At 41.4% G+C, this 27,412-nt stretch overlaps 1 protein-coding gene across 2 annotated transcripts in view; it reads left to right on the plus strand.

Annotated features, from left to right (window-relative positions):
- LHFPL3 (LHFPL tetraspan subfamily member 3) overlaps positions 1-27,159 on the plus strand; it is a 606,934-nt gene extending 579,775 nt beyond the window's left edge. For both annotated transcript variants that reach the window (XM_028525374.2, XM_028525373.2), the window contains one exon: positions 24,695-27,159. Coding sequence is in view for 1 of the 2 variants with exons in the window: in XM_028525373.2 (XP_028381174.1) it covers positions 24,695-24,723 (29 nt within the window). In the remaining variant the exon portion in view is untranslated. The remainder of the gene's footprint in view (positions 1-24,694) is intronic.
- Positions 27,160-27,412: the final 253 nt, after the last annotated feature.

The following is a 27,412-nucleotide window of genomic DNA, read 5'->3' on the forward strand; positions in this document are numbered from 1 at the left end:
ATAGAGCAATCTTGGGTATAGGTCCTTACCTTTCACGACTTGGAATACTTCTTTCCAGCCCCGTCTTTCCTGCAAGGTTTCTTTGAGAAAGCAGCTGATAGTCTTATGGGAACTCCTTAATAGGTAACTGTGTCCTTTTCTCTTGCTGCTTTTAAGATTCTCTCTTTACCTTTAAACTTGGATAATGTAATTATGATGTGCCTTGGTGTGTGCTTCCTTGGGTCTTTGGGGTCCTCTGAGCTTCCTGGACTTTCTGGAAGTGTATTTCCTTTGCCAGATTGGGGGAGTTCTCCTTCATTATGTTTTCAGATAAGTTTTCAGTTTCTTGCTCTTCTTCTCCTTCTGGCACCTCTATGATTCAGGTGTTAGAACACTTAAAGTTATCCCATATGTTCCTAAGCCTCTCCTCCTTTTTTTTTTTTTAATTTTTGTTCCTTCATTCTGTTCCTGTTGAATGTTTGTTTATTCCTTCTACTCCAATTTGTTGATTTGAGTCCTGGTTTCTTTCCCATCACTGCTGGTTCCCTATATATTTTCCTTTATTTCACTCCTCATAGCCTTCACTTTTTCATCTATTTTGTGATCATACTCAACCATTTCTGTGAGCATTCTGATTACCAGTGTTTTGAACTCTGCTTCTGATAGGTTGCCTATCTCTTCATTGATTAGTTCTATTTTTAGAAATTTGATCTGTTCCTTCATTTGGGCCAGATTTTTTTTGTCACAGACCACCTGTTATGTTCTAAGGGGCAGAGTCTTAGGTACTCATCGGGGGGGGGGGACCCACGTTGCTGAATTGTGGTGCTGTATGTTGCAGAGGGGTCAAAGAAGAAACAATGCAGCCTGATTGGCTCTCAGTTGGCTTTCAGTCACTTCCTCCACTACCCACAAGTAAATTGGGCCCTTCTGGTGCTGATTCCTGAGTGAGTGGGTTTGTGTACATTCTAGAACCCCGTGGGTCTCTCCAACAAACTCTTCTGTGAGGCTGGAACCCCCATAGGTTTTTACATCCAGAGATTTTGAGGCTTTATTTTCCTGTGCTGGAACCCTGGGTTACCTAGTCTGTCTCACTCCCCAGTTGTCCCTCCCAGTTTATTTGCACACAAATGTGGTACCGCCTGGTCCTCCAACTGTTGCCTTGCCATGCATCCTCTCCACCCTGGCTGCTTGTCTCCACTCCTCCTACCAGTCTGAATGAATGTTTCTTCTTTCACTTCTTGGTTGTCAGCATTCCATACAGTTTGATTTTCTGGCAATTTTGGTTATTTTTTGTTTTTAAATTTGTTATTGTCCTTCTTTTGGTTGTGTGGGGAGGCAAAGTGTATCTAACTGCACCTCCCTCTTGGCTGGAAGTCCAAAGGTTTGTTGTTGTTGTTTTCTTTTGAAAAAGAAAAAGAATCTAGTGGAAGGAGAAAAGAAATACACTATGATTATCTCAGGTTGTACATTTTTTTATTTCCCAGATACCTCTCTATGTATTTTTTAAGATTTTATTTATTTTTAGAGAGGGGAAGGGATAGAGAAAGAGAGAGAGAAACATCAATGTGCAGTTGCCTCTCACATGCCCCTCACTGGGGACCTGGCCTGCAACCCATCATGTGCCCTGACCAAGAATTGAACTGGCAACTTTTTGGTTTGCTGACTGGAACTCAATCTACTGAGCCACACCAGCCAGGGCCCTCTCTATGTATTTATACTCCCCCCAAAATTATTGTTACAACCAAGGGATAAAATCTCTATCTATGGAACCAGGATGAGACAACACAAGCCCCATCTCTGCTCCCTCTGCCTAGCTCCCTAATGGTAATGGAAGGACTTGAAAGTCCCCAGAAGTCCACACTGAGCTTGCAGGTCATTAAGTACCTCTACCAGACTCTTGAGATTTGCTTTGCCAGGTTTTTCATAGATTCTTGTACCTGGTTTTGTTTCATGTATTCAACAAGGAACTTTTGAGCACCTATTATATACAAGCACTTCATTAAGTTGGGAATACAAAGCAGAACTCTCTGCCTCAGGAAGTTCAGTCCAGTGCCTTGCTTCTCAGAGTGTGGTAACAGCAGGACTAGCAGTAGCACCTGGGATGTTGTTAGAAATGCAAGTTCTCAGGCTTCACCCCAGACCTACTGAATCAAAATATTCATTTTAAACAAGATCCCCAGGTGATTCTTAAATACATTGAAGTTCAAGAAGCACTGGCTTAGTGGAGTACTGAAAAAGGGAGATCACCTCTATTTACCAACTCTTCCATTTGTTCAGCAAGTACTTCCTGATCACCTGTCATAGATCAGGCTCTGAGCTAGGAGCTGGGGGTGCACTGTGAGCAAAGCAGAGGAGGTCCTAATAGCCTGGAACTCACATTCTTAATGGGGATAGGAACAGAAAACAAGAAAATATATGAGATAGTTGCAGATTGTGAGTAGTGTTATGAAGCAAATAAACTTTTATGTGATTGAAAGAGGCCAAAATTAAATGTGACAGGTAGGGTGGTAGAAGTCTTTGGGAGTAATTTATTTCTATTTTGTATCTTGCTTTCTGTTCTAAAAATGTAAACCCAGACACTGATTTTACCTGAAAAGAGCCTATGATTATAATACTTGATCCTTCTTTCTTTTCTCCCAACTCCCCATCCCTCTACCTCACCAGCTGACACTGAACTATATATGCCACCAAGCAGGTAGTCACATGCATTAGTTCAGGTCCAACTAAGTACATGGATTCAAACTAACTTATAACACTCAGAAAGAAATACAGGTGTTGTCCTAACTGGTGTGACTCAGTGAGTTGAACATTGTCCCACAAACTGAAAGGTCACTAGTTCAATTCCCAGTCAGGAAACATGACTGGTTTGGGTCTCATGTCCCCAGTTCAGGGGTGTGCAAGAGGCAACTAACACATTTTTCTCTTGCACAATGATGTTCTCTCCCTCACTTTCTCTTTCCCTCCCCCTCTCTCTAAAAATAATAAATAAAAACAAAATTTAAAAAAAGAAGTACTAATGTTGCTTTCCTGGTCAAGGTAAGAATGTATTAGAGAATATAGAAGGACAGACAGCAGGCATAGCTTCATACAGAGTAGTCTTCCTGCAGCACCATGGTCCAGCCAAGAGTGTGCTGGCAAGAGTGATGAGTGGGAGGGTGCCATGCAAGTAAAGATGAACAATGGGAATAGTTTTCACTCAGCCCACTGGTCAGTCACACAACAAACAACTCAGAACCTTGAATGACCTATAAAGCTCATGTTAATCAACCTGCAGCCAAAAATCAGTGTCAGACCTTAATTCAGCCCAAAAGTACATTTGAGCATGCATTTATTTCAGCACAAATCCAAACTTCCAGCAGTTAAACCACATGAGGGACAAACCAACAGTTGCCCAAAGAGAGAATATGTTTAGACCAATAAGTGAAGTTTGGAGGTTCAGGTGTGTCAGGAAGGAAAAGATGGAGGCTCACTTTCTGATCTGTGAGCCGTGTGCCTATTGTCCAGCCACACATGTCATTACAGCATATTTAATACAATGATTCTAAACCACACTAGGAGAAAGGGCATTTGCACTCTGCTCCAGTTATCTATTGCTATCCTAAAACTTAATGACTTATAACTTTGTAAAGTTATATTTAAAAAATCTCATACCAATTAGGATGACTACTATTTAAAAAAAAACCCAGAAAATAATGAGTGGTAGAGAGATATGAAAAACTTGGAACCCTTATGCACTGTGAATATAATTATAAAAATGGTGCAACAGAAAATATTATAGAGATTCCTCAAAAAAATAAATATAGAACTACTATATGATCCAGCAATTCCACTTCTGGGTATCTATCCAAAAAGAACTGAAAGCAGGGTCTTGAACAGATATTTGAACACCCATATTTATAGTAGCACTATTCACAACTAAGAGGCAGAAGCAACCCAAATGTCCATTGATGGATGACTGGATAAATAAACTGTGTTACATTCATTCAATGGAATATTATTTAACCTGAAAAACAAAAGAGGACAGACCCAAGACGGCAAAGAATAAGTGGAAGCTACAATAACTTCCTCTCAGGACCAAAATGGAATTACCGCTAAAGAAAAATCATCATGAATAACCAACTGAACACTAGCTGGCAAGAAGCTTTACAACCAAGGACAGATAGAAGAAACCACTTCACTACAATGTGACTGGTAGAAAGTGAAAAGGTGCAAGAGGGCTGCCACAGGCAGCAGCTGAAGTTCCTGAGGAATATTTCAGTGGCCAAAGGGTTCCCCCCCTAAGAAGTGTGGGGTCTAAACCCCAAGCTGGGCTCCCCAGCCTAGTGTATCAGAACCGGGAAAGGAACCCAATAACATCCAGCTATGAAGAGCAGCAGGGTTTCTATCTGTCAGGGAGAGATGACTGGAGACACTGAGAGATTCTTAAAGGGCCAATGCACAAAATTTCATTTGCAGCCATTTACCCTGGGCTCCAACAGAAGGAGGGGAGAGTGGACTGGAGATATGAGAGGACAGAATGGGGTTGGTGGCTCTGGGGAGAGAGCTGAAGGGTTAGTCATCAGGATCCCTGTGCTGAATCATTCCCCACACTGCAGAAGCCATCTTTCTTGAGCACAGCATTCCTATCGAGTGGTATCAACCTGGGGGGAATCAAGAGCTCTGCCCACAGGAATCTATCTAGTTATATCCTGTGGAGCTTAAGTCAGGCTAGAGGCTATTTCAGTGATTAGATGTAACAGCAAAAGCAGACCTCTGTAGGGCTGAGACCAACTGACCATATCCCCAAGCTCAGTGCTGGTAAAAGCCAGCCTTGGTGCCTAGCCTGGTTTTTTCTGTACATACTCAGGCCCAGCAGAGGGAGCCATGAGCTGTAGATCACTGATAGCTCCAAACAGGTTGCCCGAGGCTGGTCACATGCAGCATTTGACATAAGGCCAAGCCAGTTTGTGCAGATTTACCTAATACATAGAAACAAATACAAACCAGCAGCCAAAATGGGAAGACAGAAAACAGTCCCCAAATTAAAGAACACTATAATTCTCCAGAAGAAGAACTAAATGAAATGGAGGCAAGCAATTTATCAGATATAGAGTTCAAAGTAATGATTATAAAGATACTCAACAGCATGAAAAAAGATATAGAAACCATAAAAAGTCAGAAATTAAAAAATACAATATCTGAAATAAATAATACAATGAAAGCAATAATAGCAGGTTAGATAAAGTAGAGGATCAAATCAGTAATTTGGAAGACAAGGCAGAAAAAAAAAACCACCTAAGCAGAACAGCAAAAAGGAAAAAAAGAATTTTTAAAAATGAGGAAAGCTTAGAAACCTTTGGGATTACCTGGCATGTAACAACATTCACATCATGGCAATACCAGAAAGAGAAGAGAGTAAGCAAGGGATCAGAAACCTATTTGAAGAAATAATGACCAAAAATTTTCCTAATCTGGTGAAAAGACACACAAGTCTAAGAAGTACAGGCAGTCCAAACAACAGGAACCCAGAGAAGCCTACAAAAAGACACATCATTATTGAGATGGCAAAGCTTAAATACAAGGAAAGAATCCTAAAACCTGCAAGAGAAAAGCAGGTAGTTACCTACAAGGGAGCTCCAATTAGACTGTCATCTGGTTTCTCAACAGAAACATTTCTTCCCAGAAGGAACTGGCATGAAATATTCAAGGTGATGAAAAGCAAGAACCAAGGCTACTTTACACAGCAAGGTTATCATTTAAAATTGGAGAAAAATAAAGAGCTTTCCAGACAAGGGACTTCTGGTCAAGATGGAGGCATAAGTAGACACACTTCACCTCCTTGCACAACCATAAGAAGGATCACAACTAACCTCAAAACAAAAAACACCCAGAACTCCTAGAAAATTGAACTGTAGGAAGTCCAAAACCAAGAATTTAAAAAAGCCATATTCATCCAGACAGGTAGGAGGGGTAGAGATGGGGAGCCAGGGAGGAGAGGATGTGGTGTGGCCACAGCAAGGTGGCAGTGACCAGCAGAATGGGTGGTCCCACGTTCATGTGTGGTGGATAAAAATTGTAAAGGATACCTAGGGAGTGAGAGATCCCAGCCAGAGGCCAGACCACACAGCCCAGGGTTCCAGCATTGGGAAAATAAAGCCTCATAACTTCTGGCTGTAGAAACCAGTTGGGTTGGGGCAGCTGAAGAAATTGCTAGTCTCTCAGGAGAGTCTGTTTAAAGGTCCCACACAATCCTAGAACATATGCAAACCCACCCATCTGGAAACCAACACCAGAGTAACAGCTAGAGGGCTGCCAGTTGCATATGGGGAGTGAGTGAAGTGGCTAGAAGTGGGGTGTGTGCTGAGCAAGCCTCCAGCAGCCGCATTGTTCCATCTCCAACCCCACCCCCACACACGCAGAGACACAAAGAGGTGAAGCAGGTTGCCCCACCCCGGAGATACCTAAGGCTCCACCCAATACAACTTAACAGGTGTGCTAACACAGGGAGTCAAAGCAGCTGTATGTAATACACAGACACAAACACAGGGAGGCTACCAAATTAAGGAGACAAAGAAATAAGATGCAAATGAAAGTACAGAACAAACCCCCAGAAAAAGAACTAAACAAAATGGAAATAGCCAATTTATCAGATGCAGAGTTCAAAACGCTGCTGATAAGATGCCCAGGAACTCAGCAAGTATAGCAAAAGCATAAGGGAAGAAATGAAGGCTACACTAAGAGAAATAAAGAAAATTCCACAGGGATCCAACAGTGAAGAAAATGAAGCCAGGGTTTAAGTCATTGATTTGGAACATAAGGAAAAAATAAACAGTCAACCAGAACAGAATGAAGAAACAAGAATTAAAAAAAAAAAAGAGAATAAGACTCTGGGACATCTCCAAAAGTACCAAAATCAGAATCATAGGGATGCCAGAAGGAGAAGAGGAAGAACAAGAAATCAAAAACTTATTTGAAAAAAAAACAATGAAAGGCAACTTCCCTAATTTAGTAAAGGAAATAAACATACAAGTCCAAGAAGCACAGAGAGTCCCAAACAAGTTGGGCCCAAAGAGGGCCATACCAAGATGCATCATAATTACAATGCCAAAGATAAACAGAGATCTTAAATGCAGCAAGAGAAAAGAAAAGTTACCTTAAAAGGAGTTTTCATAAGATTATCAGCTGGTTTCTAAAAAGAGAACTTGCAGGCAAGAAAGGGCTGGAAAGAACTGTTTGAAGTCATAAAAGGGAAGGACCTACATCCAAGATTTCTTTGTCCAACAAAGCTATCATTTAGAATGATAAAGTGCTTCCCAGAAAAGGTAAAGCTAAAGGAGTTCATCATCACCAAGCTATTATTATATGAAATGTTAAAAGATCTTATTTAAGAAAAAGAAGATCAAAACTATCAACAGTAAAATGACAACAAATACAACTATCAACAGCTGAACCTAAAAAAAAAAAAACTTAGCAAACTAGAACAGGAACAAAATCATAGATATGGAGATCATTTGGAGATCAGCAGGGAAGGGGAATGGGATAATAGGCGGAAAGGTGCAGGGTTTAAGAAGCATAATTGATTCTGGCTGGTGTGGCTCAATGGATTGGGCACTGGCCTGTGAACCAAAGGGTCACTGGTTCAATTGCCAGTCAAGGCACATACCTGGGTTGTGGGCTGGGACCCTGGTTGTGGGTATACAAGAGGCAACCACACACTGATGTTTCTCTCCCTCCCTTCCCATCTCTAAAAATAAATAAATAAAATCTTTTAAAAATATGATTGACTATAAAGGTGTGTGTTTATTCTGAGCTGTTTATTCTGTCCCATTGATCTATGTGTCTGTTTTTATGCCAGTTCCATGCTGTTTTGATTATCACTGTTAGATCTAGGCTGGCCTAGGAGGAATGAAAATTAACAGGCAAGAAAATGGCACGGTGGGAAGCTGCCTGCAAACCCTACCCAGGAAGATTAGGGTCTGGGGTCGGCCTACCAGGCATAATAGGATGCAACTTTCACCCAGCAACTGCTCTAGCCAATCAGACTCTGATACCCAACTGCAGGTTTGTGCATTTAAAACCCTGATCTAAGAACAACCGAGTGAGTCCCAGCTTCCGCTGGTTGGCTCCACTTCCCCCCACCATTGAGTCCTAACCTCCCTTGGTTGGCTCCCCAACCTCCCTAGGTTGGCTCCACTTTCTCTCTTATTCTCCACTAATAAACCCTGCTCTCCTTAGCTCCTGCATCCCTCCGGCTTCTTGAGGGACTCCAGCCTAACATTTGGTGCCAAAACCCGGGATGGGGCACCCAGCCGAAGGCCCACGCTCGCCCCAATTCCCAGACCACGGAGTCATTCAGAAACCCTAGGGGACAGCGGATCAAGCTTCCCCTTTGGCTCTTCCATCCTATTTCACTCTTCATTCAGGAGGACCCTTGCCAAGGCACCGGACCTTTCTAGTCCACACTGGTCACCATTCTCTCGGGTGAGTCCTTGACCTTTGACTCCAAGGACTCTGGGGGTTCCATCTAGGCCGCACTGGCCTCACTTCTAACTCTAGGAGTTAGCACTTCAAATTGGGGGGTTCCATCCAGGGCCGCTCTGGCCCCATCTCTGACTCCGGGAGTCAGCACTTAAGTCGTAGGACTTGGACTCACCCTCCTAGCAATCTCACTCATTACCGCTCTCATTATCAGCATAATTATGGGGACATCTGGGTCTCCTCCCGCTCGGGACACTCCTCTTAGCTGCCTGGTTCGCAGCCTTAAGAACATAGCCAGGAAATAGCACTGTAGCGACAGCCAGAGAACCGCACTTTTTCGATTCCAAAATCCTCACGGATCTTGACAGTTCCCCGTGGTTCACTGGCAAGCAGTTTGACCTCCCTACCCTTCCCGCTCCTCCTTCCCTCCCGACTCCTCCATAGCCACCTCCTTTGATCTGGCTGACTACCCTCTGCAGGCGCCTCCCCCCCCCCCCCACCCCCCCACCCCCCGCCCACTCCCGCCCCTCCCGCTCTTAGACGACTCATCTCTTTAGGTCTTTAGGAGACTCACAGCCTCCCAGCCCCGACTCCGACTCTCCTACCCGGGACAAAGCCCTCATACACCTGCCTGTTATCTCTCCACCTCACACTCCTGCTTGAAGGTCTGTCTCAAATCCCTCAGTGTTGGCCCTCACTGAGGCCTCCTCGGGGATGTTTCCACTTAGGCAAGCAGCAGGAGGAGAGGGAGTAGTACCGGCTCATGTTCCTTTTTCACTCTCAGACTTAGCACAAATAGAGCACAAGCTCGGCTCTTTTTCTGGGGACCCCACAAACTATGTTAGGGAGTACAAATTACCCAGGGCCCAGATAAAAATCCTGCGGCCTTCATGAGCTGCCGCAGTGAGGAAGTTCTCACACACACAAGCCTGGACCCAGGCTCTGCAGACAGTTGTTTCCTCGATATTTGGGAAAAGCTCCAAAAACTAGAGGACCTCATTAAGATGGCTTTCTGGGTATTCAGCAACAGAGAGGAGGAGGGAAAAAAAACTAGAACAGAAAAGGAGCCAGGGGTAAGGAAAGGCAGGAAAGAGAGAAGGAGAGATACCTAATGCTTGCTGCTGCCCTCCAGGGACAAATCCCTAGGGGTCTCAGGAAAGGAAATCAGGCAGAGGCTCCCTGGGGCCCTTGTTTCAGGTGTGGAAAAAAGGGACATTGGGTGAGGCTCTGACCAAACGCACAGCCACCTCCCGGACCCTGTCCACTCTGCAAGAAGACAGGGCATTGGAAGGTTGACTGGCTGTCAGCCCCAGCGGAGGGAATAGACTTCCTTCTTCTGCAGGAGAAGCAACCCTGAGTTCACAGTCCCTGACCTACTCCGTCTAGCCACAAAAGACTGAGAAGGCCCAGCTTCAAAAACCCTGACCATTACCATCACCCCACTGAACCCAGGGTAACCCTAGGAGTGTCAGGTAAGTCTATCTCCTTTTACCCTAGATATGGGAGCCATGTTCTCAGTTCTGCCAGAATATCCAGGCCTTTAACCCCTCGTCAGTCTCTGTTATAAAATAGATGAAAAACTAACAAAACCATGGGCCACTCCTCAGCTCTTCTGCCATATAGGGGGACACACCTTTGCTCTCACTCTTTCTTAGGTACACCTACCTGCCTGTCCCACTAATAGGGATGAACGTTTCAGCCAAGCTATAAGCCTCCCTTCTAATCATTACAGAGAGTAACACATGCTCTAAACCCACAACAGTTCTGCTACTAACCTTAGGAAGCCACCCTAATTCCCCAACACCCTAACAACACTACAGGCCCAATCTAAGTCCATAGCTTATTTCACTCCTAAGATGGCTGGCTTGCCTGCAGGCTCTGGCAGCAGTAGCCATCCCTAGTTCTATGCCAACTGATGGTATATTCCTCCAACCCCATAAACCCTCTCCATGCTTCAAATCCATTCCCTCCCCTTGAAATCTTAAACCAGCTCTTTACCACCTCTCTTTAACTGGTCTGACAGGCTCTACACCATAATCCAGCACAAGAAGAGGTGGTCCCCTTGCTACGCTTTCTACTCAGCAGGAAAGTAGCCTTAAGACAACACGATTGTCCCTTATCCCTATACAACCTCTCCTGCCTCTTTATCTAAAAGAAAAAGCAGGAATGTTTTTAACAACAACCTTTTAGTATAGTTTGATATTAGGTAGTGTGAGTCCTCCAATTCTGTTCTTCTTTCTCAGAATCACTCTTGCTATGCAGGGCATTTTTTGGTTCCATATAAATTTTTGAACTATTTGTTCTAGTTCTGTGAAATATGTCATTGGATCTTGATTAGAAATTGTCTTGATTTTATAGATTGCTTTGGGTAGTATGGACATTTTAATAGTGTTAAATTTCCTATCCATGAACACAATATGTACTTCCACTTATTTGTATCTTCTTCACTTCCTTTCCTCAGTGTCTTATAATTCCCAAGAACAGATCTTTTACATCCTTGGTTAGATTTATGCCTAGGTATTTTAATCTTTTTGAAACAATCATTAATGAGGTTGTTTTCTAAATTTCCCTTTCTAATAGGTCATTATTGGCATATAAAAATACAAAACTGATTTCTGGATATTAATTTTGTATCTGCTCTTTTACTGAATTTATGTATCAGTTCTAGTAGTATCTTGGTGGAATCTTTAGGATTCTCTACGCATGGTATCATGTCATCTGTAAATAAAGACCATTTTATTTCTTCCTTTCCAATTTGGTTGCCTTTTATTTCTCTTATGTGATTGCTTGGCTAGGATATCCAGTACCATGTTGAATAAGAGAGGTAAAAGCATACATTCCTATCTTGTTCCTGATCTTAAGGGAGATTCTTGTGGGGTACTCAGCCCATTGAATATGATGCTGGCAGTGGTGTTGTCATACATGGCCTTTATTATGCTTAGGTATGTTCCCACTATTTCCACTTTGCTGCAAGTTTTTATCATAAGTAGATGCTGGATTTTATCAAATGATTTTTCTTCATCTATTGATATGATCATGTGGTTTTTATCCTTCATTTTGCTTATGTCATATATTGCATTTAATGATTTGTGAATGTTATACCAACCTTGCATTCTCAGAATACATCCCACTTGATCATGGTGTATGATCTTTTTGATGTATTACTGTATTCAGTTTGCTAATATTTTCTTTTTTTTATTTTATTTATTTTTACAGAGAGGAGAAGGGAAGGAGAAAGACAGGGAGAGAAATATCAATGTGTAGTTACCTCTTGTGTGCCCCCCACTGGGGCCCTGGCCTGCAACCCAGGCATGTCCCCTGAATGGGAATTGAACCAGCGCACCTTTGGTTCACAGCCCACACTCAATCAGTGAGTTATACCTGCCAGGGCTGCTAATGTTTTCTTTAAAGTGGTTAAGATGGTAAATCTTATTTTATTTGATTTTACCACAATAAAAAAATAAACTTCCTGTGTTATACATCCAAATAAACAGCCCACCACCCCATAAATTCCAGAGGCAGAGAGATCTGGTAAAAAAGAAAAGGGCTGTTTATTAAAAGCTATACAATTTAGAAGAATAACGGGCTTCTGCCTCAAAGTTTATTCCTTTAAACACCCAAAAGAAAATAACCCCTTCACCTCTTGTCAGCTCAGTTCAAGGACACACTTGGAATTCCCTTCTCCCATTTAAAAATACAACATGCAAGTGGCTGCAGCAGGATTATCCAGGCAGCCTGGCAGGTTCTCAGCACAGTCTGCTTTTGTTTGTGCCAGTCACCAGTGCTGCTGCCACTGCTTTTTACACAGGAAGGGACATGAGGCTTGTAGCCTAGCGATGGATTCTCCAGGGCCCCCTCAGCATTGGAATACCCAGGCCCCCTATCCCTAACCAGGGGTAGTGAGGGTGAAGGAAAGAGATAGAGTTTCTGCTGAATTGCCACTTTTAAAGTCCTGGCCCAAAATCTCAACATACGGTGGAAACAAGGAGGGTCTTTTCCTGTGTTGCAGCCTAGCAAGGCCTGGCAAGTCCACTCTAGATTCAGGCAGACAGAAGAATATTCTGGAGCCCTTGGGATGTCCTGACATGCCTTTATACGGGTGAGCAATCCATGCACACTGCAAGCTGTGTGTTACATTGCATGTCACCTGTCTCCCTGCGTAGCACCCAGCAGGAGCCCCTACCCCTTAAATACTGAATACAAACAAAACTGGCAAGGTGCCAGCAGATATGCACCAGAACTTCATACTGTGCATACAAGCCCACTTAAGGCTATGGGGACAATTTATCAGACCCAGTCTCAAGGCTTTGAGAATACTATTTATCAAGCCATTCTCAAGATTATGGGAAACTGCTTCCCTTAGTTACCCAGACATCTGGGTGAGGAAGCCAGACTGCTTCCATTTACCCCCACATTTCATTGTCAAAACATTTTGTTAGCCAGTTGCATGGGCACAGTGGCTCTGCCTGGAGTGGGGTGTCACCTTGTTACATGTGTGTTGTGATCTTTTCAGCCTGTGTAGGCTCTATGCAAGCTATGTCATAAGCCATGTTAGTTCTTTACCATTCCCTGGGGCTATGGAGTCAGTCAAGCAGTTTCAGTTCTGAATTCATCTCCCGCATTGGGCACTTCCTGACCCCTCTTGGGCATCTCTCTCCTCTATCAAGTGGTCTGACCAGACCTCTCTATTATACCACCACTCTTACTCTTACTCTTCTCACCACTCAGATTCAAGGGGAGGGGAACAAATACCCCACCTCTCAATGGGAAGAATGGAAAAGAATCTGTAGCCACCTTTAACCTGCCATGCCCACCGTGGGGCACATCTTGTCTAAAGCACCTGAGGACACAGGTGGGGGGTATTGTTTCCAAGGCACTGTATTCAATTTCCCAGAGATATGCAGTTCCAGAAGGCCCTGTTAAAGGTGGGTGCAGTCTGAAACAATAGAATGGGATGAAATAACTAAGTCTATATAGCCACGAGAAAAAAGTGGCCTGGAATTCCTCCTGTACATGTTTATTTTTAATATATTTTTCCAATTTCAGTTTACATTCAGTATTATATTATATTAGTTTCAGGTGTACATCATAGTGGTTAGACAATCAAATACTTTACAAAGTGTTCCCTCCAATAATTGCAGTACCCACCTGACACCATATATGATTATTATAATATTATTGACTGTATTCCCCTATGCTGTCCTATTTATATCCCATGACCATTTTGTAACTACCAAACTGTACTTGTCAATCTTTCCTCCTTTTTTATCCAGTCTCTCAAACCCCTCTGCCCATTGGCAAACTTCAGTCTGTTCTCTATATCCATGAGTCTATTTCTGTTTGTTTGTTTGTTCATTTGTTTGTTTTGTTCTTTAGATTCCACGTATAAGTGAAATCATATGGCATTTGTCTTTGACTGACTTATTTCACTTTCATAACAAAGATTCTGTAAGCCATTCTGCCTAAACAGCCTGATGCTCCCATCAAACATTTTTTTCACTCAACAGTACCTGCTTCCCAGCTATCCTGACAGTGGGGCTCTGGGCCCTAACTGGATAGGTCAGATAGAAACAATCAGCAGAAGTTGACACAGAAGACCTTCAAAGTCCACAAACAAATAGGAAGTTCACCAACAAACCATTTAGATAGAACAATGTGGCTATTACAAATTCTGTTCTCATGGGCAGTGGTTCAAATGACAGCTTCAAAAAGGATTTGCAAAGATCCCCATGAAATGGAACATAGGCAAGTCAGATCCCATGACATGTCACAAGGACAAAAAACCTGACTGAACAAAGATTCATAGCATTATTGAACAACTTTTATTCAGTTCTGCTCTATAGAAACCTGAGAGAATAACATCTTTAAATTGTCTCCCCCAGAGCTATTCAACATCCATGATGTGTAGGAAATGTTTAAGCAAAGTTTTGAAAAAAGTAGAATATTTTACAAAGCAAAGATCACAGTGTAACCACACTAATGTTTCCACTAAATTCTGCACACTGCTTTATGTCTCAGTCATTAGACTGAAGGAGTGATGGTGGCATCTGCAGAGGAAAATCCTGCCTTTTATCTTTTTTACCTACTGGTTTGTTTGGAGGGATAGCCCTTCCCAAGACTTCAGGTGGAAAATTCTTTGTTTTGCATGCCATTTAAATCATTGCAATAGCATTCTAATTTTATTCCCCACAATAAAGTGTTTTCTGATATTGTGTAGGGAGTTTTGTGTTGTGATCCTACTGAAACAAATGTGTGTTGGTTATTTTTAGCCTGGCATGGTCTGCAGAATTCTCACATAACCCTAGGGTTCACATTGCATGGTGCTGTCACACACTAGGAAGAAAAAATAAGCAATGGTGGCAGTGCCTAAGTAACGCAAGCTCAACCTAACATTCCTAAGAGGCTTTGTGATGACAGCTGGTGTTCACCAGTAGGACTGGGACTAAGATGAGGTCAATGAGGTACCTATTGTACAAAATTTGAGGAGGAAATCACTCTACATTTGCACAACTCTGAGAGTTAGCACCTTTTTGAATATTGTACCCTGGAGCCTCACTGGCCTCACCCTAGTGCAGGGCTGGTTCACTGACTTTATTCTCTTTATTTTTTGTTGTTGTAATTTTTTAAAATTACATTTCATTGATTATGCTACTACAGTTGTCCTCATTTTTCCCCTTTGTCCCCTTCTACCCAGCACCCCCCACACCCTCAGGCAATCTCTCTACCATTATTCATGTTCATGGGTCATGCATATAAGCTCTTTGGCTATTCCATTTCCTATACTGTACTTTACATCCTCATGGCTATTGTGGAACTACCTTTTTGTACTTCTTAATCTCCTCACCTCTTCACCCATTCTCTCCTTCCCCCTCCCATCTAGCAACCTTCCAGTAAATAACTTCTTTTCTCTTGCTTTTAAGAGTCTTTCTTTATCTTTAATGTTTGGCCTTTCAGTAATGATGTGTCTTGGAGTGGACCTCTGCCTCCATCATAAATGGGACTTTCTGTGTTTCCTGGATTTACATGTCTATTTCCCTCACCAAATTAGGAAAGTTTTCTTTCACTCTTTTTCAGATAGATTTCCAATTTCTTGCTCTTTCTCTTCTCCTTCTGGTACCCTTACAAGGCAAGTGATGGACCTCTTAAAGTTGATCCGAAGGCTGTTTATACAATCTTCATTTTCTTGAGTTCTTTTTTCTTCTTGTTGTTCTGCTTGGTTGTTTTTTGGTTCCTTATGTTCCAAATCATTGATTTGATTCTTGGCTTCATGTATTCTACTGTTGTTTCCCTGTAAATTGTTCTTTATTTCAATTAGAGTATCCTTCTTTTTTAATATATTTTATTGATTATGCTATTACAGTTGTCCCATTTCCCCCCTTCACTACCCTTCACCCTGCATACCCTCTTCCACCCACATTCCTCCACTTTAGTTCATGTCCATAGGTCATACTTATAAGTTCTTTAGCTTCTACATTTCCCATACTATTCTTATCTTCCCCCTATTTTCTACCTACCATCTATGCTACTTATTCTTTGTATCTTTTCCCCATCTCTCCTCCTCCCACTCCCCTGTTGCTAATCCTCCATGTGATCTCCATTTCTGTGGTTCTGTTCCTGTTCTAGTTGTTCGCTTAGTTTCTTTTTGTTTTTGTTTTAGGTGTGGTTGTTAATAATTGTTAGTTTGCTGTCATTTTACTGTACATGTTTTTTTTATCTTCTTTTTCATAGATAAGTCCCTTTAACATTTCATATAATAAGGGCTTGGTGATGATGAGCTCCTTTAACTTGACCTTATCTGAGAAGCACTTTATCTGCCCTTCCATTCTTAATGAAAGCTTTGCTGGATAAAGCAATCTTGGATGTAGTCCTTGCCTTTCATGACTTGGAGTACTTCTTTCCAGCCCCTTCTTGCCTATAAGGTCTCTTTTGAGAAATCAGCTGACAGTCTGATGGGAACTTCTTTGTAGGTTACTGTCTCCTTATCTCTTGCTGCTTCTAGGATTTGTTCCTTCATTTTTATCTTGGGTAATGTGCCTACGAAGTGCCTTGATGTGTTCCTCCTTGGGTCCAACTTCTTTGGGACTCTCTGAGCTTCCTGGACTTCCTGGAAGTCTATTTCCTTTGCCAGATTGGAAAAGTTCTCCTTTATTCTTTGTTCAAATAACTTTTCCACTTGTTGCTCTTCCTCTTCCCCTTCTGGTACCCCTATAATTCAGATATTGGAATGTTTAAAGATGTTATGAAGGTTCCTGAGCCTTTTCTCATTTTTTTGTGAATTCTTGTTTCTTCATTCTTTTCTGTTTGATTGTTTCTTTCTTCCTTCTGGTCCACTCTATTGATTTGAGTTCCAGTTTCCTTCCCATCACTATTGGTTCCCTCTACATTTTCCTCTATTTCGCTTAGTGTAGCCTTCATTTTTCTCATCTAATTTACTACCAAATTCAACCAATTCTGTGAGCATCCTGATTACCAGTGCTGTAAACTGTGCAGCTGATATGCTGGCTATCTCTTCATTGTTTAGTTGTATTTGTTCTAGAGCTTTGATCTGTTCTTTCATTTTGGCCACTTTTCTTTGTCCTGACATGCCTGTGACATAGTGAAGGGCACAGCCTTAGGTGTTCACCAGGGCAGGGCAACCCAGTCGCTGGGTTATGATGTTGTATATGGGAGAGGGGTCCAAGAGGGAACAATAGCACTTGCTCCACTCTCTGCTGGATTTCAGTCACTTCCACCACTTCCCCAAGCACTGGGCTCTTCTGGTGCTGATTCCTGTGTGGGTGGGCTTGTGTACATTCTCGGGCCCTGTGGGTCTTTCCAACAAACTCTCCTGTGAGGCTGGGAGTCTCTCCCAGTACTTCAACCCCCCACAGGTGTTTTCAGTTGGTGTTTTGAGGCTTTACTTCCCCACTCTGGAGCCCTGGGTCTGTCTTGCTCCCCAGTTTTTCCTGATTTATCTGTGCACGAATGTGGGACCACCTGGTCTGACAGCCACCTTGTGCACCACTCCCCTCCACAATCCACCACTTCACTGGGCCTGCCAGCCACCACCTGCATGCCTGGGGTCTGCCAGTTGCCACTTTTTTTGCAGCAACCCCTCTCCACCTGGTGCCCAACTCTGCCCCTCCTACAGGTCTGGATGAATGTGTCTACTTTAACTCCTTGACTGTCAGACTTCCATACAGTTCAATTTTCTGTCAGTTCTGGTTGTTATTTTATTTCTAAATGCTTGTTGTCCTTATTTTGGTTGTGTGAGGAGGCACAGTTTGTCTACCTACACCTCCATCTTGGCCAGAAGTTCTTCTTTTCTGAATGGATCTTTTTTATGCTGCTGAGGTCCTCACTAAGTTCCTTGAGCATCCTTATAAACAGTGTTTTGAATTCTGCATCTGATAGATTGCTTATCTCTATTTCACTTAGCTCTTTTTCTGGAGTTTTGATCTATTCTTTCATGTGGTCCATATTTCTTTATCTACCTCATTTTGGCAGCCTCCCTGTGTTTGTTTCTATGTATTAGGTAGAACTACTTTGACTCCCTATCTTGGTAGTGTGGCCTAATGTCATAGGTGTCCTGTAGGGTTCAGTGGCACAGCCTCCCCTATCACTCAAGCTGGGTACTCAAGGTGTGTCCTTTGTATGGGCTCAGTACACCCTCCTCTTGTAGTTGAGTCTTGGTTGCTGTTGGCAGATCAGTGGAAGGGATTTACCCAGGCCAATTAGCTGCAAGGACTAGCTGTGACCACTGACCACCTACCACCAACCTCTGCCCTCTGTGGAGGATCAGCTATGGAAGGGCAGGATGGTGGCACTCTGACATGTTTTGTAGCTGTCTGGTGGGTGTGTTGGCCCTGGGGTTTCCCAGATTGGGTGTGTTTTCCCAGGGACTTGAACGGCCAAGTTCAGTCCCCACCTGTGTTTTACCTGGGGCACCCTGCCTAAGCTATAAAGCAGTCTGAGATAGCTACTACTTCTGCTGGGCTTGGAGATTACTAGATGAAGCAGAGATATGACTATAATCTGCAAAGGCTCACTGAAGCCAGTTGTAGCTTGACTGATAGGACTTAGGAGCCAAGACCAGCCAACCTTGTAGAAAAGCAGCTTGCGTGGGTCCATACACTGGGTAGGACAGAGCCTTTGTGCATCTCCATGGTGGGTTGCACAGTGTTAGCCAGGTTGATGGAGTCTCAGATATGGCACCAGCCTATCATCTTTGTGGAGGGAGGGCTTAGCAAAGGGACAGTGGCTTCTGCTCACCCTGATACCAGACACTTAAGTCTCTCCCTGTGTACCACTGGTGCCCTTTAAGCTGCCATCCCAGTTTTGGAGCTCAGAGGGAGCAAGTCTGAATAGCTGACTCCATGTGTGGGTTCCCCAGGAGGAATTGCTTAGAGCTCCAGCAGCCTCCTCCACCTACTTAATCCTTGCTAGTTTTCACAGCCAGAAGTTAGGTGGACTTATATTCCTGGTACTGGAATCCTGGGCTTGGGTGGCCAAGTGTGAGTCTGGAACCCCTAGCTCCCAAGATAGCCCTCCTGAATTTTATCCACATGGGTGTGGGGCCAGCCTATTTCACACCCGTGCTCCTCCTACCAGTCTGGGTGGGTGTGGTTTCTTTAGTTCTGTAGTTGTCAAACTTCCAATCTACTCAATTTCTGACACTTCTGAGTGATGGTTGTTCTATATTTTAGTTGTAATTTTGATGTGATTATGTGAAGAGGCAACCCATGTCTTACCAACATCACCACCTTGACTGAAAGCCCACTCTGTTATTTTTAATTCACTCCTAAACTCCCTACCCAACAATGATATAAGGGATAAGCAGTGTAGTCCCAATTTTAACAATTGAACAAAGAAAAGAGCTTTCAGAGAGAAGGACTGAGGACTTCCAGTAAAGATGGCAGTATAGATAAACATGGTATGCATATCCTCCCACTACCATATCAAAATTACAACTAAACCCCAAAACAACCATCATCAGAATCACCTGAATAAAAATCTTACAATTAGAGATTTAAAGAAGAAGCCACGTTGAGACTAGAAGGAGGGGAGGAGATTTGGGACAAGCTGATCCCACACCCACATGTGGCAGATAAAAATTGGGAGGGATATGTCAGCTGCCAAGGTCCTCCCTGAGGAGCAAGGAGTCTGGAACCCACACCAAACCCCCAAGCCCAAAATTTCAGAGCTGTGAAGAGAGGTCCCTACATCTTCTGGCTATAAAAACCAGCAGGAATTGAGGCTGAGTGAGAGAGAGGGCTTCCAGAGTCCCAGGCAGTTATTCTTAAGGGGCCCATGCATAGACTTACTCAGATGTACTCCCTCTGAGCAGAGGCAGCAGCTTGAAAGGCACCAAGGACATACATGGGGGGTGGGGGGGGCGGGACTAAAGTGTCTGGCATCAGGCGGAGTGCTAGGGGGCGGGGGGGAGCAGCTTTGTTCCAGACAAAAGTGCTGGCAGAGGCCATTGTTCTTTTTATGAGCCATCTTCCTCTCTCGGGGGCCAGCAGGCAGCTATCTGAATCTCCATCAACCTGGCTCACATTGTTTGGCCTGCCCTGGAGAGTTCCTGAGAACCTACCCCACGAAAATTTTAGGTCCACCCAAGCTGTTTCTAGTGCCTTTTCCATATGAATGGTGTCTTGGTTCATGCTTCAGGCTTTCCTAAAATCTCTCAAACAAGCAACAGTTGGCCTCAGCATGCCCCATATCCCTCACTATGCAGCTCCAAGTCCAGCACAAGTTGCAGCCAGCTATAGATAGCTTGGTAGCTCAAGCTGGGTGGCCCTGGACAGAACACAAGCCATGGCTGACTTTAACCTGCACCTCCCAGGAGGCTCCAGAGCCAGTGGACCAGGTGGACAGCTTCAGACCGTGTCAAAACACCATCCAACCACCTCCACAAGAGCACACTCAAGGAGCAAACTAAGCAGGCACCAGGCCCCACTGAAGTTAAGTCCTGCTTTGTGGAGCAGGCCCTGAACAAGCAATACTTTATGGTGGTCAATGGTTACAGCCCGTCCTTGTGGTAGATTGGCCTGGGGTAAATCCCACCTATTGAGATACCAACAGCAATCAAGGTTCAACTACAAGGGGAGGGTGTACACAGCCTTCAGGGTGGGGGAGGTGGAGGGCACAACTGTAATGCCCAGCTTGGGTGGTTCGGGAGGCTGTGCCACTAGACCATACAGGACATCTACTACATTAGGCCACTCTACCACACTCATGACACATAGCAGCCCTACCTAATACCTAGAAACAAACACAGAGAGGCTTCCAAAATGAGGATACAAAGAAGCATATCCCAAATGAAAGAACAGAACAAAATTCCAGAAAAAAAACTAAACAAACAGAAACAAGCAGTCTACTAGATGCAGAGGTCAAAACACTTGTTATAAAGATACTCAATGAACTTTGAGAAAGAGTAGTTGAACTTAGAATTTCAACTGCATAAAAAAGGAGATGTAGCCCTGTCTGGGTGGTCCAGTTGGTTGGAGTATCATCTAATACTCCAAAAGACTTTGGGCTCAATCCCCAATCAAGACACATACCTATGCTACAGGTTAGATTCCCAGTCAGGGTGCATATGGGAGGCAACTGATTGATGTTTCTTTCTGACATCGATGTCTCTCTCTCTCAATCCCTTCCTCTCTCTCTAGAATCAATAAACATACCCTTGGGTGAGGATTTTTTAAAAAGGATATGGAAACAATAAAGAAGAACCAGTCAGAAATGAAGGATACACTAACTAAAATAAAGAATAATTTACAGGGAATCAACAGAGTAGATAAAGCCAAGAATAAAATCAGTGATTTAAAATATAAGGAAGCAAAAAAAAACACTCAATCAGCACAGCAAAAAGAAAAAAGAATCCAAAAAGAAATGTAGTGTTAAGGAGACTCTGAATCAACTTTACACATACCAACATTCACATAATGGGGGTGCTGGAAGGAGAGGATAGAAAGCAAAAATTTCAAAACCTACTTGAAAAAAATAATCACAGAAAACTTCCCTAATTTGGTGAAATAAATTCACATACAGGTCTAGGAAGCATAGAAAGACTCAAACAAGATGAACCCAAAGAGACTCACACCAAGGTACATCACAATTAAAATGTAAAAGGTTAAAGACAAAGAGAGAATTTTAAAAGCAGCAAGAGAAAAGCAGTTAGTTACCTACAAGGGAACTCCCATAAGACAGTCACCCAATTTCTCATAAGAAACTTTTCAGGCCAGAAGGAACTGGCAAGAAATATTCAAAGTCATGAAAAGCAAGGACCAAGATTACTCTATCCAGCAAAGCTATCATTTAGAATCAAAGGACAGATAGCTTCCCAGACAAGAAAAAGCTAAAGGAGTTCATCACCACCAAACCAGTATTACATGAAATGTTAAAGGATTTTCTTTATGAAGAAGGAAAAAAGATAAATATGAACAACAAAATGTCAATAAATACAAATCCATCAGCAAACAAATCTTTAAAAAAAAAAAACAAAGTAAACAAACACGCAGAGCAGAAACAGACCCATTGCTATAGAGAACATTTTGACAGTTGCCAAATGGGAGGAAGACTGAGGGGATGGGTGAAAAGGTGAGGGGATTAAGAAGCACACTTTGGCCCTGGCTGGCGTAGCTCAGTGGATTGAGCGTGGGCTTCGAACCAGGCATTGCAGGTTGGATTCCCAGTCAGGGCACATGCCTAGGTTGCAGGCCATGGCCCCCAGCAACTGCACATTGATGTTTCTCTCTCTTTCTCTCTCCCTTCCCTCTCTAAAAAATAAATAAATAAATAAATAAATAAATAAAGTCTTTTAAAAAAATAAGTACACTTTGGTTGTTGCAGAACAGTCATGGGAATGTAAAGTACAGCATAGGGAATATAGTCAATAATATTCTGATAACTATGTATGGTGTCAGATGGGTACTAGATTTATCAAGATGATCACTTAGTAAGTTATATAATGTCTAATCACTGGGTGTACACCTGAAACTAATATAATAACTGTATAATATGTGAACTATAATTGTAAGATAAAAATGATTTAAAATTTTTTGGTAAAAAATATTGAGTAATCAATGGTGAGATTACAGTGGGGGATCCACTAAGGGATTTAACCACATAGAGGCTACAGGTGACCCAAGACTAGAGAAGATCCAAGAAGGATTGGTGATAAATGACCTGTCTTGGTCAGTGCCCGGGCTGTGAACCCAAATGGTGGTGTGTAAACAGGAACCTTTGTGAGACTGGTCACAGATGTTCCTTTCTTACAAGGGAGATGCCTACACTGCAGGAAACTCCCTTCTCCTCCCCCTAAGCTTGGGTGTTATTGCTCTGGGTGCTGTTCTAAAAGCCTTCCACCCCTATTTGCTCTCTTTCCAGCCCAATGGAATATCATAAAGCCAAATCAGGGGGCTTAGAGCTGGAGAAAGAGAAAGAGGGAGTCTGGTCCTAGATACCAACAAATGGTTTACACCAAAGAAGGCTTTTCTATCATGAAATCAGTATATTTATTTGAGAACTCAAGAAAATGGGAACTACCTCCTCACATCCCTCTTCCCTGGTATCACACACATATAGCCCTGGGAACTTCCATATGCTACCTTCTCTTCCATATGCACAGCCACTTTTCAACACCCATTTCCCTATTCTCCTTGATGTATTTGCAACCCCATTCCCTTCTCTCTCCACCCCAGCTGGCATCTTTCATGGGTCTAGGTGGAAAAAACAGACATTCAGCTTTGTGGATTTTAAATTTAAAGATATCCAGAGTGAAGAATGCTAGAATAGTGAAATTCTGGGCCCACAAACTCAACTTTGAATTCCATCTAGCAAGAGCACCTTGATGGCACCAGAGCAGAAACCAATCAAGGTTAAGAAGTTCCCATAGCACTGTGTAAAATCTGTGGATGGCTTACATTGCTTTTAACAAGATCTGAAGAAACATTCCATTCCCTAGGGCTTCTGCTGGCATGACTCAACCTCAGAAAATCATTACAGAATAATCATCATTATGACATGATCATATTACAATTATCCCCTGTGTGGTCTGGATACATTAAAGTAACTGAGTTCTCTCACTAAGAGTTCATTATAATCATAATGTGCATAAGATTTTTTAAAGTGTGTTGAAAAACAAGGGCATAAATACTGGGAACAACAGAATCTTGCAGAGAATTCTCTAACATTCATTCAGACACCATAATCTTGTCTTGTGATATGGAATGAGGACTGTAACTGAATAATGGGCCAATTATTTTAGTATAATTTGTGCTTCTAAGTTTTCTGTGATGCAAAACCCAATAAGCCATTTTCTTTCAGCCCAAATCTGGCCAGCTGGGTGCATTCACCCATCTTCACAATATTTAAGGGTACCCTTAAGCCCTGGTAAGTAATGCCAAAGTCTATGAAAATTATCCAGAGAATAGAGTCAGTCTAGTTATATCAATACAGGCATAGTCCCTAATATGTTGAAGAAAAGAAAGGGCAACCAGCCCCTGAGAATTGTCTTAAATAATGTAAAAGAATAGAGCTTTATATGCAAAGATATTTATTATTGACAATAATAAAAATGAAACTTACCTATATATCTGATCATGGTAAAATAGTGGAGAATGGAATATTGAGCATGGAATGAGAATGGAATGGAATATTATGCAGCCATTAAAAATTGATACTGGTGATGCTGAGAGTGGAAATATAGAAAATTGTTTCCAATATAATGTTAAAAGTGGCATCTATACTATGACTCCAACTACATAAAATAAGAGCATATTTAGATAAGTAATGGAAAGAAAAGAGCTATTTTCTTAAGGTGATTAGACTGTAAATGATTCATCTTTATAATCATTTTTTTTCCTAGCTGTTATAAGGTTTATTATATAATAAATAAATAAAACAGAGGAGAAAGGAAAACACTTAAGTGAGATATTTTCTGTATCAGGCCAAAAAATATTGATGATGCTTAGGATAGTTTTGCATTCTTCCTTGCTCCTTCAAAGCAGCCTCTAACTTTTACCCGGATATGGGGAATATGTATGTCTGGGTTGGTGGGCCGGGGCAGGGGGTTGGGCCTTGACAGAAGACTGTGCTGTTTGTTTAAGGGAACAGAAACCCTTCTAGCTTCTTTGATGACAAGAGCATTTGAATCATTTGTTGATATGGGTTTTCTGTGATAAACATGCACAAAAACCTTGCTAAAATATGATGCATTTTCTCTTTCATTTCTCTTTTTTCTTCCCCACCTCTCCCCTTCCCCTTTCTGCAGTTCTGCTAAGCCAATATTCTCTAGAATGAGCACAAGCTAAACAAATCGAATTAACAGCTTTCGTACATCAACATCAAGAAGGAAGACACTTGGGAGAGACAAGAGTACAGCGATGAATATGAACAAGAGTGAAACATCCACTTGTCAAATCTAGATTGGCAGAGATGGGAGTGATTTTCTAGAAAGAAATGTGATTATGGATTAAACACCAGCTCACTGGAAACTATCATTGTACAAGATCAGATAACATTCACAAGAAATTGCATTCATAAGAAATCACATTCAGGAAATATTTCAAGGAAGAGGAATGTAAATGTGCTAGCATTAACATGTAAAATATATATGTACTGAGGTTTGTAAACTGTCCTTTTTTTAATCAAACTGAAAACAAAAAGCTTTAATTTTTCAACATTATTTTAAAAAAGGCAGTCAATCCTAACATTTTTATCTCAGTAGCCAAAAAGCTAGTCAAGCATCATTTATTGAGGAAGTGTCTTAGAAAATGCCTCTGAATACCTTTATAGGAGCCATGATCTTTGGTTCTCCCATCTCTGCTGTTCTGTTTTTTTTCATGTGTAATTAGTTACAATCACTCAGTTAAGAGATGTAACACTTCAAAGTTTTTACCAAGTGTGTATTCAGTTTAAAGTCTATACAAGTTATCACTGAGAAAGTGTTTCTGAGGTATACTGTTACTCCATCAAGCTGTATATTACAGGAAGTACATCTTTATATCATAGGTTCCCGAGCAGCATAGATTTCCCTATCTTTCAGGAAATAGCATCAAGGAATTTTGAAAATATAGAAAGTTCATATTCACCTCTGATGCTCACATGTAATACATAGGCTGCTATCAAATAAATACTTTTTCTAATTCTCCCTAGTATATGCATAGGAATTTAATATACTTTATAAATAGGCATATGAAATATCTCTTCTTTTCCTTCCATATCATTTCTTTGACATACATATCATGAGAAATCATATTCTTTCTTTCCTTTACTGACAGGCACTCATTTTTGTTTTTTAAAAAAATCATTTCATTAAACCTATTTCTAAATGATAGTAAGTGGTACTAAATAAATAAATAATAATTTATTAGCCTTAGAAATAAATGAATATATACTTATACAGGTCAAAGAAACTTGGTAGAAATAAATTGCCTTTTGTTTACTAACATTGGTTTCAAAAATGTTCAATTATTTCTAGTTGGTTGACATCTGAAGGTAGCTACAACTGGTTAGTTGTCTTCAACGATCTTGCTCCCAGGTTTCCCCCCATCCACCACCATCCTCACCACAAATTCTGCCAATATGCCACAACAGAAAAAAATATTTAGTATTGAAGTAACCAATTGCTTGAGAATGATCACAAGCTAAAAGGTACATACAGGAATAATCAATGTAAGCCAAACCATGTCCCATACCTGAGCAGAAAACATGCCTTCATTTTGCAACTCAAAATTAAGATAAGATAGTACAAGATGTAATAAAGATCACAGCTGATCTCTCCTAACTCCTCACTGTTAGGGCCATGCTCCTATTTTTGCCAAATACAGGGTCTGGCAGAAGTAACTCCTGCTTGAGTATGGTTAGTAGAGTATGTGAATGTCTTTCATGAGATGGACAGCAATTTGAACATTGCACCGAAAATATCATATGGTATGCTTTGAGTGTGATATTATTATGTTAAAGAATTACATACTTATGATTTTGTAATAAAAGGGGGGCATTATTTGTGCCGGACCCCAGTATTTCTGACAATAACCATCTTTTCACCAAAAATGAGATTATTTTTCAAATGGCTAAAAGTATGTTACAAGTATGCTCAAATCAGTGAAATCCAATTCACGAAGACATGGATTTTCTAAAGAACTAAATTAGGGAATAATTATCTCTAGTGTAGCCATTCTAGGAGTTATTTTTTTGCATTAAATGTTAGCTCTCCCACTGCATTCAAATAACCCTACTTATTAAATTTAATTACACACAACTTTTCAAAAATTAATCTTTTATTTAAAGGGAGTTACTCTCTATCTGCAATAAAAATAGAAGGCATTGGGTTTCTCTAACCCATATAAATTACAGATTCCATTGGTAGTTTTACATCACTAATAGTGGTGTTTACAAAATTGAAGAAGTGTTTTCTAACCATATACAAATGTTTTTTAAAAGTTTTTTCCATAAAACCTAAGTGTAATTTAGCATACCACAGTGCTCTGAAGATGAATCATTGATGATATACCATTTGTACATAGGTAATACACATATAAATCACTAAATGTGAAGTATAAGAAACATGTTTTTATCTTTAAAAAAAATTAAGTGACTCCCTTTCTCATTCTGTTATGTTGTATTGTGTCCAAAAGTTGTGCGTAATTTTTTAAGGTCCAAAAAATATTTAAAAATTTGTTGGAATACCTGAATTTCTGTAAAAAAATAAAAATAAGATTTTGTTATTTTAAAGATTGCTTGGTTGTGTGGTACACATTCAGTGCATTCGGTGTCTGTCTTTGTCCAGTGATGCAGGGACAGGTGATGATTTTTCTTTTTTTTCATTGAATTTGTCATTTATTTTTTTCTTTTTCTCATTCAATTACAGTCGATGTACAATATTATATTAGTTTCAAGTGTATAACCCCATCATTAGACATTTATATAACTTAACAAAGTAAGCACCCACAGGTGATGATTTGACTGAAATAACTATACTCAAAAC

Source organism: Phyllostomus discolor, chromosome 10 (genome assembly GCF_004126475.2).
Source record: "Phyllostomus discolor isolate MPI-MPIP mPhyDis1 chromosome 10, mPhyDis1.pri.v3, whole genome shotgun sequence".
Lineage (NCBI taxonomy): Eukaryota > Metazoa > Chordata > Mammalia > Chiroptera > Phyllostomidae > Phyllostomus > Phyllostomus discolor.